General features: G+C 37.7%; 1 protein-coding gene across 10 annotated transcripts in view; it reads right to left on the minus strand.

Moving 5' to 3' along the window:
- The window catches only part of NUMB (NUMB endocytic adaptor protein), a 44,585-nt gene extending 28,620 nt beyond the window's left edge, over positions 1–15,965 (minus strand). For 9 of the 10 annotated variants that reach the window (XM_039389073.1, XM_039389069.1, XM_039389072.1 and 6 more), the window contains exons 1-2: positions 15,843–15,965; positions 5,937–6,080 (exon numbers count right to left, since the gene is read on the minus strand). In XM_039389073.1, coding sequence (XP_039245007.1) covers positions 5,937–6,062 — 126 coding nt within the window. In that variant the 5' untranslated portion in view covers positions 6,063–6,080; positions 15,843–15,965. Of the gene's footprint in view, positions 1–5,936; positions 6,081–10,073; positions 10,158–15,842 lie in introns of all 10 variants that reach the window. The other variant, XM_027749064.2, reaches the window with a different exon arrangement.
- Between the last annotated feature and the right edge of the window lie 991 nt (positions 15,966–16,956).

A 16,956-nucleotide genomic window follows, 5' to 3' on the forward strand; every position in this document is an offset into this window, starting at 1 on the left:
ATTAAAAAGTATAACCCAGTGAGAACTTTGATTTCCAACACCTAAATTACATTTAAAATGAATATTTCTGCGAGGACATCCAAACCATTTTATGGCTCTAAATGTTAACTGTCATCTTTAAAACAACTTGAAGTTTATGAAACTATTTCAGAATTTGACCTTGGCCAAAGACAGGAGGTTTTTAAAACTGAGCTAGAAGCTTCATTTAAATTCCATGTTTGCAAGGCTCTTCAAACACAACTAAGGATTGGACACAAGAGTGAAACGTTTAAGCATTAGGGATTGTGTTACATTCCTTTTAATTGTGACAAAAATGCATAGGAATATATTGCAGGCAAGCATCACCTTCCATTACAGTCACCATTCTTTTATAATTACCTGTCTTCAAGCCTTTTTCCTGTGATGTTATATGCTGCAGGATTTTAAAATGTACCATTGCTTGCTGAGGGTCAGCATTCAACAGAACGGTCATTGTTCATTGCTAACATCAGTTCGTGCCTTCAGAGGTAGGGATTTCTAGTGTTTAATGTGTAAGGCTGTGCAACATTTCAGAAATCAGCAGATTTGTCACATTAACTTCTTAAAAATACTTAACATAGTTTCCAAAGACTATTCAAGTATCTCAAGCTTTTACAGTCAAAAATATCACATGCCTAACTTAAAGGCACTTCAGTATCAACATGCTGGTAAATCCTTCCACAGCTACTATTATTTCAAAGTAGAAGTGCACTTAAGGCACAGAACAAAAGCCACAGCTACCTGTGCTGGTACCAGTCTTTCTGACCTGGTGGAACAGAACGGCATGCAAGTTGTATTTATAAACTTATTAAAAGTAAGAGGTAATTTTAAATGTGAGATTTATAAATGTGACGTTAAGCAATGAAGTCCAATATGCAAATTCCCAAACTAAAGAAGACAATTGGGAAGCTATGAGTGGTGTGAGAGCACAAAGCAAAGTGAAAGAAATGGCCCATCTCCTACGGATAGTGGTTTCAGCAGGGCCACATATGGCTTAATGACATAACACACTGTTGGGTCATCCCAGGGACCCCAGGGATGAGAACTGACACTCACAGGCCCCAGTGAGCATACTCCCAGGCCTCAGTGCCAGTTGGACCCTTTTCTTCTGTCTCTGCTTGAAAACAGGGTAACACAGTGCCTTACAGACACCTCCTACTAAAGCAAGGTTTACATAGGAAACAGTGGAAGAGTATTTGCTCTGACAAGTCAATTCTTTTATATGTGGAAGTACAACTCTATCCATACAATTTTTATTTATCAACACTAACACAGAAATCAAGATCCAGTGGAAAGGCTAACTTGAGTGATAGCAGGCACTCAGAAGAAAACCCTGGACTTCAGAGATAGAAATGTGGTTTGTAACTCTCCCACATGGGCTTTTTTCACTGATATACCTAGTCTTTCAGTTGGACTAAATAGAATAAAAACATACAACTAAACTTGCAGGCTATAGGCAACAGTAGCTTTAGATACCTTAAGGTCAAAGGAGACCGACCACCAAAAACATGACAGTGACAGTAATTAAGTTATCCAAAATGCACACAACTGTTGTGTCTTCTACAACCACAACAATCAGCTGTTAATATTCTGTTTAACATGTCCAGTAGGTTAGAACCACTAAGAATTTGCAAATGTTTGGTTTGTTTAGTTCTGTTAGGTAGGAGGAAATGACCTAATTTTTCTGATATAAATTTCACAGGCCAGTTACTCTAAAGTACATTTGTATGAATGAAAACCACTTACCCAGAGGGACACTCGAAAAGGCATTTCAGACAAAAGAAGCCCTAGTGTCAAATATTTTAGTCATTATAACATAGAACAGCTGCATGTTCTCAGTGAGGTAGTGTCTGGAGCAAGAAAGCAAATTTGAAAATGTGTATGTCAATGAACTTCAATTTTTTTGCAATTATGATGCATACAATTGTGTAGAAATAAATTATAGCACTGATAAGCACAGCTGTAATGTCTGTTAGAATAATACACTTCTGAATAGTTTAAAATACAATGTCTTCATCTAAGGCCCCTATGTCTTGCATGTATCCGGCACAGTTTTTCTCTCAGAGGAAGGATTCGCTACTGAAACACAGTATTTACTTTTCAGTTTGTTAGGACAGCGGAAAAAAGAATTTCCCCCTGAAAATACTCTTCTGCACAGATTTTCCAGCAGATGTACCAGTGCCCCATTTAATAACAGGGCAACTCTTGTCTTGTTGTACATCTATAAAAGCTGCAATGTATCATGTTTCCAACACCACTGAAGTTAGGAGAGCAACACCATTTAGGTTCCCAATGGAATAGCAAAAGTCTGCAAGTCACACTTTTCTAAACACATCTTTTTCATACTTTTGCTGACAGACAGGCACCTGTCTCTGCTGATGCAGTGGAGTGCAAAAAACCCATTCAGTCATACACTCCAGCATCTTTCAAAGTGCATTTGAAGCAGTTTACACAGAAGAACATTACAGGAAAGTCAGTAGCCATTGCACAGCCCTACTTTGAATGTGTCAGATTACACCACAAGTATGGTCAGAATTCCAACACAAAGAACAACTATCTGTAAATACCTCAACACACATGAAGATCACTGAGAAAATATGATCAGTAGCTGGTTACACGTAACGCAGCCTCACCAACTAGTGGAAAAACAGACTGTTAAACAGAGTTAAAAAAGAGTGTCATTGTCTTAAAGTAACAGTACACACCCATGATTATCACCATCTCCAAATTTATGAGCACAGCACTGGAAAGAACAATATGATAGGTTTTACCAACACTTTCCACAGAGCATCTTCTCTACCAAAACAAAGGCAATCCATAGTTTTATCAGATTTGTTCAAAATTCAACAGCACACTTAAGGACTTTAACAATAAGGATCAGTGTGGACATCGCCCAGGAAGAGCTTCAAGAACCATGCCAACATAGAAAACCTTTCAATAACATTAAATGTGCTTGCAGTACAGCATCCTCAAAGCTACTGGAGACCCTGTCCAACACTAATGGAGTGAAGCCTGGAGACAGGATGAAATCCTATTTGCAACATGACTTTCAAAGTGCTTCCACATGTTCTGTAATGTCTAGAAAAGGATAAATCTGCGCTAGCACTCTACAAACATCCCAGTTCTCGGCAAAACATAAATGCCCAAAGGCAAGAAGTTAAAACACAAACCAACTTAAGAGAGTGACATATATCTTGGTCTTTTTCTTTTACAAAAGAAACTGAGAGCAAATTTTCCCTAACACTTGCACAAGTCTCCTCTCTCTTGAGGAAAAAAATAAAAAAAAAGAAGAGTCTTACCTAAATAAAATAGCAGCATTAGGAGAAACATGCACGGCCACTACTACATTAGTTTCGTGTACTTTACTTTCAAACAGAAAACCTTACACACAGCTGCAGAATATTTATTAACAATTCTCAGGTCTTCACTGAGCACAGGTAAAATTTTCATAATCCCTGCAAAAGCCAGACTCTGGTCTTGCCACTCAGTTACACTTTGAGCTCCAAAGACTTATAGATGATGATTTTTAGGGAGTAGGCAAAGCAGTTCATAATGAATAAGGACAGACACCACCCCGAAACTATTAAACTGTGGTTGAGCAGCTACATTACAGGCAACAGACCACTCTAGAATTCCCACTGAGGAACCTGAAGAAAATTAAGGCATTTTCACCATCTTTCAGATTTGAATGCACTCCTATTCATTAACCATTTCCCCCAAAATATCTCAGTTTATCCTGCTTCATTGAGGAGTATCAGGAAGAAAAGTCACCCCATCAGACGTTTAAGGACACAGGAGACGGCATACTTTTCTGCAATGTATGAATTTAAAAAAAATACCCAAGAACAGCGTAACAGGATACTCTTCTTCAATAGGACAAAGTTCTATTCTTTCTGTGAGCAAAATATAGTGCCACCCACTAAACCGATGACTCTACATCTGGTTTATCTCGTTCACTCACAATGGCATACTTCCTGCCTGTATCTATTAAACACCAGTTAACACCCACTTTGCCTCTCAAGCCTAATAAAAATTTCCACTTTGTCCATATCAAGGCACAGTATTTTGGATGATAAATTCTAATCAAATAAGGTATAACGCCTCTTAATATCAAACTGTTCTGAATTTAAGTTTTCATCTAATTGCAAATTCTTTAAATATTAATAGTTTACCATTCTGACCAAACCAAGAAACGTATGTAGAGATGTGTTCAGCTTAGAGTATTTTTCCAAAGAACAAATTAAATTAATTCAGTGAATTCCAACTAAAAGTGGACTAATAAGTGTAAATAAGTCCCATTATGATGACAGGATGCAAAGATTCATCCATTTCTATGCCTTTTCAGCACAGAATAGCTCAAAACCTTTTTTTGACTTTGGGTACATGTGCCCAGAATAGATGAATGCTTTATTTAATACAGGAAGCATTTGTCATTAGAAGTGCAAGTCCTGATTGAGAGTTTTAAAAAAAGTCAGTCTTTAAACAGCGAGCAGTGGTTCACACTCTTTGTGTTCAGTAAAGGACTGAAAAAGTTTGAATAAAACTTAATGCCTAGAAATTGAGCACGTTGCTTTTCACCCTGTATAATGCCTAAATTATGAAAAAATAACCATCCTCAAACTTACAACTCTTTTCTCTCCTAGACTGTGTTAAACCTTAATCTAAGTTTGAGCTTCCACAGAGCAGTTACTTTCAAAGCTTTGGCAAAACACCATCTCTGTTTAGCATTAAATTACAGTTCCTTCCTTTCAGCAGAAAAATAACACAAGACAAAGACAAATCAGCAAGCAATCACAATATACGAGAAATGTTGTACACACTTGAGTATATGTAAAAGCAACTACAATAGAGCATAACCTAGTGTGAAAGTTACTTCAAACTTACTATATATCTGCACAAATCCACAGCTTCAAAAATATGAAACAGTCCGTTTCAAGAGTTCCACCTAGCAACATCACATGTTTAACTATCAGACAGAATTATTTTAAGCATAATAAAGATAAAAATTAATAAAAGGTCCTCAGGCATCAGAACCATAGACTGTGTTTCTTGTACATACATATTTAATCCATTAGCTTTCCCCAAGTGTCATCTGCTTCCAATTTATTGTAGATCTAGTATTAGTGTACCTTTAGGAGAAAGCTTTTGATTACAAGGGGAGTGTATGCAACAAGACACCTTAAATTTTATACTCATTTCTATTATGGTATTTCTTAAGTATTGATATTAAATATTATTCTAAAATATTAAAATACAGTTTCTGAAAAAGGGGGGGAAGCAGAATTGGACAAAGGAAAGAAAATACCTATTTATAATACTCTCATAATCTGGAAGAAGTTATCAGAATTCAAAAAGGTAATTTCAGTTTCACGTGTATTAACAGTCTGTAAAATAAACACACACAAAATTGTAGCACAGAAGGCATTCTCAGAAGTTAGCAAGTGCTTCTAACCTCATGCACTGGTCAAAACTCCAGGTGTTACTTGACAATGTTTTCACTTCTCAAGAGGAAGGACTGCTTTCCAATCACAACCCACCACTTACCTTACAAGTCAAACCGTAACTGCAACTACACTTTCAACTTAGAGAACTGAGTACCCTTCCATGCAGTTCAAGAGGTCTATCATTTCTGCTCTTCCAGAAAAATGAAGACAAATATTGTATTATTCCTCTGCCTAGCTACCTGATTTATTTCAACTAGATAATGATGTAGGATATCTCACACTGATTTTCCGAGGCACTTGTTACACGAGTCACCTGGTTTTAATAAAAAAGCCATATCCTTTGCAACGAGAGCTGACTGTAAAACAGGTGTGTAAAGAAGCATGCTGCTGGTTATGCTTGCCAAAAAAACCCCAAATTATAATTCACGGCAAGAGTACCTCATGGATACCCGAAAGAAAGGCAGAAACTCTTACCTTAACAGGAAAACTACACTTGCCAGTACGAACGCCTTCTTCATCAGTCTGCCACTGATGGGGCCTGCTGGCCTCTGGGACATAGACATCTTTCTTTCTCCTAAAGCTTTGCCGTAATTTGTTCATTTCTCAGATTTTCACGTCCTAGAAGAAGAAAAAATAAGAATACTGCCAATAGGTACCAAACACACATTTAGCCACTTTGGGTCAATCACTATCATGACAAATGTCCCTGTGAAAAATCTGAGCTTTTGCAAAGATGAACAGAAGTACCTGTGAAAGGAGAATATTTTGAACAATGATTCAGAGAAAAGTCAGATATTCACTTCAAAGCAGAAAACACAAATCCACATTATTTGTTAAGTAACTTTCCACAGCAACTGAAACATTAGACCCAGAAATAACTATTACTGGGAGCATAAGGTTACCTAAAATAGACGAAGGAGAGGCTGTAAAGAGTGATGAGCATGAAAACCTGTCTCCCCAAATTTGAACACCTACCTAAAGCAACCAAGCAGGACAACAGTAGCACAAGCTTACAAGGCACTCATGCAAGGCAAGGATTCATAGCTCTAAAACTGCTCCTAAATTAGGTGCTTCTGCTGTTCTTTAAGTATGAGAGATAGTTTCATGCTTTTACTGAGTGGAACGGTCCAGCCCTTGCTTAGTCTACTGGTAGAAGTTCTTACATTTAAATGAGAAATGAACTTCTTCAAAAGGGGAAAATAGTTCTGTAATCACACTTCCAAAGTCTAGAACTCGAAGCTTTTTATATGCTATTCTCTTATGTATCAATTTCTATATACAAGTCAGTCTATACTTCAGACATGCTCATCCTTATTGGATTCAAACTACAATTAGCCAAGACACTATTGGAGAAATTACTACTAATAAAAAGACTCAATATTCAGTGTAAGGGCAGGGATAAGAAGTTGCTCAAGGATTCTCAATCAAAATTATCTAGTTATAAAGAAGTGTTAACTTCATTCCTTCATAGCTGCAAAATGCCTGACATTACTAGTAACCTAAAATATTTTCTTGAATTTACTTAGGCAGATTCAGAGATTAGAACATATGTGCAAAATAAAAACCATGCACATTTCCTACCACTGAACAAGCTGAAGCAGCAGCTCTCTCCTGCTTTCAGCTGGGACAGAGTTAATTTTCTTCCTAGTAGCTGGTATAGTGCTGTGTTTTGGATTTAGGCTGAGAATAATGTTGATAACACACTGATATTTTAGTTGTTGCTAAAGAGTGTTTATACTGAATCAAGGTCTTTTCTGCTTCTCACCCCACCCTACCATTGAATAGGCTGCAGGGCACAAAAAGTTGTGAGGGGACACAGCTGGGACAGCTGATTCCAGCTGACCACAAGAGATATTCCATACCATATGGCATCACGCTCAACATGTAAAAGTTAGGGGAAGAAAGAAGGAAGCGGGGACGTTTGGAGCAATGGTGTTTGTCCATTACATGTGATGGAGCCCTGCTTTCCTGGGGATCGCTGAACACCTGGCCTGCCCACTGGAAGCAGCGAATGAATTCTTTTTTCTCTTTGCTTGCCTTTTTTTTTAGCTTTTGTTTTACCTATTAAACTGCCTTTATCTCAACTTTTTCTCACTTTTGCTCTTCTGATTCTCTCCCCCATCCCATCATGGCAAATGAGCAAACAGTTGTGTGAGGCTTAGTCGCCATCTGGGGCTAAACCACAACACTCCTCTATAAACACAGTTTCTTTATTTTACAAGCCAAGAGCCATTTTAAAATCTTTGAACTTGCAAAGCCAATTCTCTAAGTTTTAAGAGGAGTTGTAAGGATTTATTCTCCATTAAGGCTTAGAGAGGCATTATAGCAATATAGTTATGCATTTTGCTCTACAAACTGCAGATGGAGGAGTCTAGGCACCACTCAGTCTAAAGGAAACAGAACACATTATACACGTCCTGCAGCTCACAAGGACAGACACACACTCCTGCCCCTGCTGCAGACTGGCAGTGCCACAGCATGATGAGCAAAACTGCTGCTCCAGCTGCTTCAGTGAAGAGCATAGGAGTGTGGCCAGTGCATGGCCCACGGCCCAGCTGCCTGACCCTGCACTCGGAGAGTGAGAAATGGGCACGGATACTCCATTCTGCCAAAAGGGGTAACAGACCCTTAAACCAATACAGTCAGATGCAGTTAAGACTAATGTGCCAGTTTCAAATTTCAAGGTAACTCTGAGCCTAGAAAACTTCAGTGAACAATGAAACAGGAACAGAAAACAGCACACAGCCACTGCATCACCTGTGAAAAACCACAGTCTAATTGTCTTATCATAACATTTGCTTATGTGAGCATTCTGTAGGACTTCTCCCTCCTGGGCATTGCTTTTGCCCATGAGACTGGTGCCTTATCAGTCATTTATTCTGACCAGGAATCTCAATCCACAGGGGAGGATGAGAATAGGAGTTTCTCAACTACACTTTCTATGAGAAGCTGAAGTGGCGTTTTGCCCAAAGTATTTCCCTTTCAATGAAAAACAAACCCATTTTCCTTCATGTTCTAATTTTGAGGTCACACTGGCAACAAGCAACTGAAAAATAGCTTATTTTATTTGATAGAAATGCTAACAAATAGCAAAATTAATTTCTGGTCAGGCAACCAGTGAGCTCTCTCCAATGCCCACACTTTCTGAAATGCAAAGACTTATGAGTACGCTGCAAAGCAGTCTGTCCTACAAGCACCTAATTTGCTGATAACATGCATGTCTGCCCTATATAACTAGAACTGTCATCTGATGGGAAAGTGTTAAGTAGAACAATTCACACAGGCTGAGTATTTGAGGATTTAGGAGAGAAGCACATGACTTGCTACAATTTAAGAGTTGAAATTTTTACTAATTTTGTCTGGAGCTCAAAACCCCTGCGCTCTAAAGAAAGATGAGTGAGAGTTTTCTACTTGAATTCTTTGCATTTCCATACAAGCATAGCATGCTTGCTAACACAACAGACACCAGCCTAGGCTGCAACAAGCTATCAGGATATTTTCTACTAAACAGACAGCATCACTGATATTGTACAAAGTTCTATACTGTTTTGGGATTATGTAAGATGAAAGTTATCTGTCTCTGACATTTTTATATTTAGCAACTTAGTTTTGTCCTCTAATTAAAAGTATTTTAAAATCACCCAAGAAGAAACAAATCAAACCGCCCAAACTACTATTTCCTTTTCACTTTTACAAATCCAGCTTGGACCCAGAGAGTGAGACGACAATGGAAAAACAGTATTTGAAGATAAACCTGGTGAGAAGCCAAGACAGGGAACTCAAAATCTAATTAAATCACAAAACATAACATTACATCAGAGACAAACTGCTAATAAAGACTGAAAGCACTGAGATCTTCTGGAGGAAAGAGGAAACAGAGCCACTTTGGGTCTTGGTACATTTCAAGGTTATCTCTAACAGGCAGCTTACTGCAGAACGGCTCAATATTTGAATGGTCACGTCCACTGGAGAAAAAAAAAACAAAACAAGACCACCTACACAACATGAAGACCTTCATCACTTTTGCAATCCAAGAGATTACAATATGAGACTGAACATTAGACCAGTTCCCAAAGCACCATACAAGCACCTACAAAAGGCATTGAAAAGACAAGTGAGTTTTAAAATTTCTGTTGCCATTTATTTTTATGCAAATTGTTATATTTTGGAAACAGAACTCCTAAGCCAATTTAAGGAGAGCTTTAGTACTATTATTCTTTTGACCAGCAGAAAAGCTACCATTTACGCCTGTATCAGTCCACTGACAGCTCAGGGGCAGGGCTGTCAGAAACAGAGACAGAAACAACATTGTCACGGATAAAAATGCATGTTGAAGCACCCTTGGCTTCATTGGCTTATGCATCGTCAGGTTATGGCTGCAGAACAAATGACTGCAAGATAAACCAGCATGTTAATTCATGTCTTGCTAGCTGCTCTGCTGTGCAAGTGTGTTCACTTTTACCCTTCAGTAAGCACAAGCCAGCAATCTACCCTTCAATGAGAGATGGGTAAACTTTCATATTAACTGAAGTTAGATCAGGTGAAAGCTGCTGATGATGCAAATTTGGAGCTCAGCTTGCCTTGCAACAGTTTACCCATGTTTCCCCTTACCTTTAGGTAAGCCGTTCATTTAGATTTTGCATGAATGTTTTTTGTATAGCAGTTGCAGCTACAAGGGGATCCAAGCTATAGAATCTGCAGGGCAGAAGGACAATATGAGTACCTGAATTGTGTCCATAAATTTAAGTGCTTAGATTTTAAGACAGGGCATACTACATATTTCACCCTAAGCAACCACTTACAGTTTCAACACCGAGGACAAAGAAACAGCACAAACCCATTTTTTAATCTTTCTTCTGAACTCTAGCCTTCACAAAGGTTATTTAATCTGCATTCAATTAGCTGTTATCTTTTCTGTTTGCAATAGAAAAGGACAAAAACTAGTATTTAGTCTTCAGCCAGTTTTTTAAAAAACATTCAAAGGGTTTGAGATTACTTTTGTTTTCTTTCAGAATTTAATACTGCTTCCTATTTACTTTACTAATTTAGAAAAAAGAAAGTCATGGGTCAAATAAGGGCAAAGTACCTTCTGCCTGCAACAAATACAGAGTACCTGGGGGCAGGAGGGAACACCCGCCTCCCCACTCCCCCCACCCCGGGGTTCCATCCTCCTGATTTATAGTACAAAGTCCTCTTGCAAGCCTGAACCACCAGCAGTAGTATTGACACTTGAATCAAATTCCTAGAAGTGTGCATTTCAAACAGCAGGGAAATATAGTTTTAAGAACAATGTTATAGGGATCATTCTAAAATTTACAAACCTCCATCATAAAACTAATTCAATTAACATGTTACCATCAGATTAAGTAATTAAAAAAAAACAACAAAGAAGCCTCATTCACACCTCTATTGCCTGCTGGACACACACAGTTGAAGTATAAGCAAATGCACAGCTATCAGCTCCTTGTGTGCTCTTCCCCAGTGAAACGCACCTAACATTGATGAAGGAACAAGCCAAAAAGAGCCTGAAACCTAGAGCAAGATCATCCATCTCTAATGCGGATTTTGCATAACAAATACCAGGCGTTTTTTGACATCAAAGGTTTCTGAATCAAGACGCATTTTTCCTGCCAAAGCTACCTGATACTTCAGACCTAAGAAGACATGCAAATTATCTTAATTTCATTGAAAAAACCGTGTTGCCCTGACCTCCTTACCAGGAAAACACTTCAGAAAACATTCCTCCGCATGGCTGTGAAGACCTGTATCCTTAGAAAACTCGGTGGCTCTGAGTTGTTGTGCAAGTACAACCTGGTCACACCTGCTCACAGGCTAATGGTTAACAGCTATCTTTTGAGCATTATCAAAATTTGAATCTTATTACAAAATCCATAAGGGTCTGCATCAGGAAATGCACACAGTCCACACTTCTGTATTCCAGAGGAGTATTCCACATTTCTTTTTCCTATAAAAGTCAGTTCCCTGCTGACACTTCAGCGTTATTGTAGGTCTTGGCTATAACCAGGACACTAGGACATCAGCAAGGAAATATGCTTGTTTCAGGTCATTTTCTTGGGATGATATTTGGGTTTGGCAGGCCTACCTGCAGTACAAGCACAAATAAGAAAGAAGCAGTTCAAAACATTCAGATCTATTTTGCTTTCTAATGTACAGTTTGAATCCCTAAATTTAAGACGACAATGTAAGAACATTTCATTTACAACAAAGAGGCAGGCTAAGAAAGCAAGTCGATTGCTGCCAAGGTAAATAGTCTGTCCCTGTCTATTATGAAGCTGCCAGAATGGAGTTTTACTTTTCTGAAAAATCCTTTTTAAGCATTGCTGCTAAACAAACGGCCTCCCCTCCTCTCCCACTTACACAGTACAAAAACATGTAATGTCCTATCTCTCCAAGCCTACTGCAAAGGTTAGCCAAAACTTGCTGCAATTGCCCTGCAACAGCTTCTCTGCAATTATTCACCAGCACAAGAACACAGAGTACCCTTATCTTCTAAGGAAGAAAAGGTCACCTCATGTGTCAGATTTTGAATGCAGAACTTTGAGCCTTTTTGTAAGTTTAGATCCCATAAAATCTAATTAAATCCAGCACTGTCACACTGAAGCAAATGAAGGCATGTAACCATATGAGCATGCTCACTAAAACGTTAACAGTCCTGCTTTCACAATCCAGTATGACTAACCACATTATTCACCACATGGCTTTCCAACCCATTTACCCTTTCATTACCCAATTATGATCTAATAATACAACACTACAAGTAAGCATTCTAAGACATCAAAATATGCATAAAGATGAAGCATTTCTTCATTTGTTGTGTGAATAAATACATTTTGTTGTTGTTATCATTATTATTTAGAATTCAAATTAAGGGGATTTTCCTTCTGGAGATAAACAAAGTATTGGATACATAATTAAAAGACTACTGAAACAAATATACCAGATGTAGAAAACTCACCTTCCAGCAGTGAAAGTAATATTTAGATCATACTTTGAAAACACAACAGAAATTGAAACCTCAAAATATTTATATAAGACCAAAGAGGTCAGAGCTGTGACAATTATGTCTCTGACAGCATTTTTAGAAATCGTGATGCACTGTCATCATAAGCTGTGAGGTACTAACCATCCTCTCGAACCCATCACATATCTTGCTGTCTCATTGCTGAGCTAAGGTATCATGAGAGCACACCACAGTTGTTTCCAGAGCACTTTAACAAGTCTATTTGTACCATGGATGAGGGTGGAAGGAGTGGAAAAAACAATGTTATGACAGCAACATCTTACTGGCAAAAGCCAGAGTTAAACAAAAATTGCAGACAGTTTATGAAATACCAGGAAATGAAATAATGAGCTATACTGCAATACACTGTTAACAACTCTGGGGCTAAAACATTCAGCTACTAGAGGCCCTATCCTCTAGGATTTCGTAAAATAAGCTAGACTTTTCAAACATAAATAGCCCCAGACTGCATCAATTAAATACAGTACTCAGTATTCCACAATGTTATGTAACAGAAATACCACCACAGCAAACGCTCAGACTCTTAAACTCTCACAAAAATACAAGTTTGATCATTGCAAGGCAGAAGTTATTCCTAAAGATATGCAATGCTGGTTCCAGCAGTTGTAAGAGAAATAATTTGCCTCTCACAAACCTGTCAAGTTCAGCAAATGAAAGCAAGCAAGACTCATTATCTCCATCAATAACTATTCTAAAGCAAATGTACCAATTCATCGGACACCACAGCAACTACAAGCTCTGACTACGGTCCTATAGAATATGCTAAGAGGTTTAAGTGCAGATATATAAGGCAGTAATCCTCTTGTTTTGTAGGTTCACCCTAAAAATACCCTGCAGACTGTCAGTCACCAGTGTAAAGCAGGTCTCCTAAACACTTTATGCGATACAAAGCTAATTGAACTATATTATCTATAATAACTGAAAATAAGTAAATGTTTAGCAAAGAAACACTAGCCCTGCCTCGTGGAAAGATGTTCAAGTCATTTTGCTTTGTAGCTCATCTGCACACATGTGAAGAATTTTAACTAATCAAGGCACATCATTTCCAAGTGAATCATTTACTTTAAGGGCAGATACATATCAGACAACTCAATGGTTTTCAAACACAAACATCTCAGTTTAAAAGGTATCCTTACAAATATATGCTGAATTTTGAAATGAAATTAGATATTAAAGAAAGTACAAAAAGGGCTGAAAGAGCAGAAAAATATGTCCCTTGATCACCCAAATCCAAGACCTGAGAGGCGCAGAAAGGTAACAAGGATAGCAAGGACTATATCAACACCTTCTGTTCAAGGACAGATCAGATACATCAAAAGTCTTCACCTCAGAAAAGCAATTTGCTAGTGGGGAAAGACAGAAAAACTATGGTATCACACATGTTAGAAAATTAAATTACGATTTTCCAATTCTTATGTTGTAGAAACAACAAAAAACAATAGAATTCTCCAGCAGCCCAGGTTTCAATAAAAAGATATTTCCTCATGATACAGAATTAACTTGCACAATTTCTAGCTCTGGGAAATTTTACAAACTAAAAATAAAAAGGGATTAAAAAACACACACACAGAGTTTAATTATTTGATCAAAACTTCCAAAGGCTATAGTGGAGGTGCAGCCTTCCATTCAGGAAATCACCCAGTCCAATCTGACCAGCTGGGAAGTCTTACTTCATGTCTGCCTTAACCTTCTATTCTTCCTTGGGATCCAACACTGTATCAAGAGCATTACTGTGCTATGGAGCCTTTGTTGCGAACCAGTACAACTCACAAGCTGGTTTCCCTTCACAGCCAATTCAGCTGCCTAAACCGCCATGTCGCAGCTGTCACAGCACCACAGCAGAGTTGTTAGCTCACAGCTACGTCTGGACCACCAAGAGCTGGCTCACTACAGCAAGGATCTCCCCTTCCCAAACCCACAGACGGAGAAGTTTCTGTAGCTCAAGACATTCAAATGAAATGAATTCGTATATTCCAGACAGCCCACAAAATTTGAATTACTGTGGCAACAACCCATGGGTGCACTAGTCAATCTCAATTACAGAATGAAAGTTAGCCTAAACTGCCACAAAGTTTGTCATTCACAGAATGACGGATGACTCCTTGTTATACCATTACTGCAGTGGGCCCAAGCACTTCAGTCACTGCCTGGCAGCTGTTACATGGCAGTCCAAGACACTTCAATCGCTCCCATCCTCCAATAGTTAGATAAATATAATTAAGGTCCTTTTATCTGTGCATTTTCCTCAGCTTGTTCACGCTAAATCAACCACACTTTTGACTGCAGCCAATGCAGAGAAGGAGGGTGAGTGTCACAAAAGGCATTTTAATATTAATTTATAACTCAAAGTGAAATTCTGAAGGCTTTGCAACATGTTTTTGTGGGAAATGGAAGGTTTTGTTCATAAAAATGAGCCTAGAGGAAAGATGCAGCAACTTTTTCTGGCTGTCAGAATATCAGAAAATCATTTGATCATCCCTTATTAAGCCTAACAACACAAAAAGTTCACATAAACATGGGCAGAATCTTCTTACAGAACCCACTCTTGTGTCCACCATAGCAACTATGGTTGACTCGTAAGAACATAAATTTTTCTTCACACAAATCTTATTTATTATATTAGGAATTAAAATTAACATTTGTACACCTGTCCAAGTGCAAGCTTTGAGTTTTTCATAACTCTTTTCTCATAATAACTCTTCACAAAATATTACAGGGAACTAGCATGATTATTTCCCAAATCCCTTTTACACAAACATAATCAAATCAGAAGCTAGCTTAACAAAGCCAGACAGATACAAGCTATAAATTCTTTTAGGCACACAGGATGCAATGTTTTCTGAATTCCCTCACCAGTTAAATACCTTAAAAAATATTTTGCACCCTCTCTAGGGTGCTAATACAAGCCACATGTTTCATCACCCACAGAAGAATTCACACAACATCTAAGGAATCTGTTACCATAGTCCCTATGAGAGGTCTCTAAATAGGGTATTCTAACACAATTCCAGCTTTCTGGTACAATTTTGTATATAGACAACTAGCATTCCTTATGATTAGACATAAGTAAAACCTCATTTCATGCCTAATGGTTCCTGAGTCTGCTTATTGAAAAGCCTTAAGATCCAAGCACCACTTCCGTGGCACACTTAGTGATTTTGAAAATTACATATAGCAACATAACTGAAGAAATATGTTTTATAAGCATTTACCTTAATAAAATCCTGATCTGTGTCATTTTGTGCAAAAAAATCCCCAAACCCAAGTATGGTAGAATCAGTTATCAGAACATGAAGTTCATACAACAATAGCAAGAATACAATGACTTGGTGACTTACGTTTTGTTTTTTTCCCCCTCAGGTTCTGCAATAATAGTTTTCTTAAAAATCCCTCTCTCAAAATCCTTCTCGCTTGAAACTATAACCTTGATTCCATGGTTATAAAAAATATGAAGCTATGGGCTGAAAAAAAAAGAGAGATGATAAGGTCAAGTCCAATAGGGGCTATAAAAGGTTTCATCTGAGAACTTATGTCCTTTTTTCCCTGTACCTAAAAAGACAATGGATTTTTAGATTATTTCAAGTGTTTCTTTTAAAGAACAATGCCACAATCTGGAATTATTACACCATTATACTGATTTGCAACAACTCCAGTCAAGGCTGGATTTTCCTCAGTCGAACTGGGGAGGATTTGGGTGGTAGATTTTACTGGTCAAAAAAAATTAAGGGATAAAAAGACAAATCAATCATACTGCACTTAAGGTTTGGGATTTTTTGGAAGAACTCCAAGTCACATTTTTAACACTAGCTGTTATAAACAGATGCATACTTCCCTCCCCGCTCCCTCTTCCTATCACTTGGCATTTAAAGCCTTTTGCTTGTGAGGATAGTAAGCCTCACAAAGTTGGTCTTTATGGAGACAGGAGGTAGGAATTTAACTGCTATTGCTACTAAATCTCACAGGCACTGTTTTTTTAAACACTGATAGTAATCTCTGAGACATTTCCTTTCACAGAAATTACCAGATTTCATGATGATCACTAAAATTAGTAACACATTATTGATAATCAGCAATAATGTATTATGAATCCACAATTACATGCTCGGTGAGAATTATCACATAAAGCTTGAGACATCTATAAATCCAGGGGTCCCCCTCCGAACTGGTTATTTATACTCCCATTAAACTCAGTGAAGAGAAAACACAGCTCAGTTATACAAACCCACTTTAAGTATACCTAACAATGAAAATACATTTTTCTAACTAAATAACTCTGTAGGCATCCAAAGAGATAGTTTCTACCCTTTTCACCTAAAATCAATTTGTAATTAATAATTACAAAATTCCTTAATGATAATGATAATGAAAATTTTTTTTTAATCAAAATATTAATCAAAAAATGCAAGCAATATGTTCAATTCTCTAACAATCTAGTCAACATATTTGGTTTTC

This window comes from Pipra filicauda, unplaced genomic scaffold, assembly GCF_003945595.2.
Source record: "Pipra filicauda isolate LSUMZ 115617 unplaced genomic scaffold, ASM394559v2 scaffold6_size6359152_pilon, whole genome shotgun sequence".
In the NCBI taxonomy this organism is placed as follows: Eukaryota; Metazoa; Chordata; class Aves; order Passeriformes; family Pipridae; genus Pipra; species Pipra filicauda.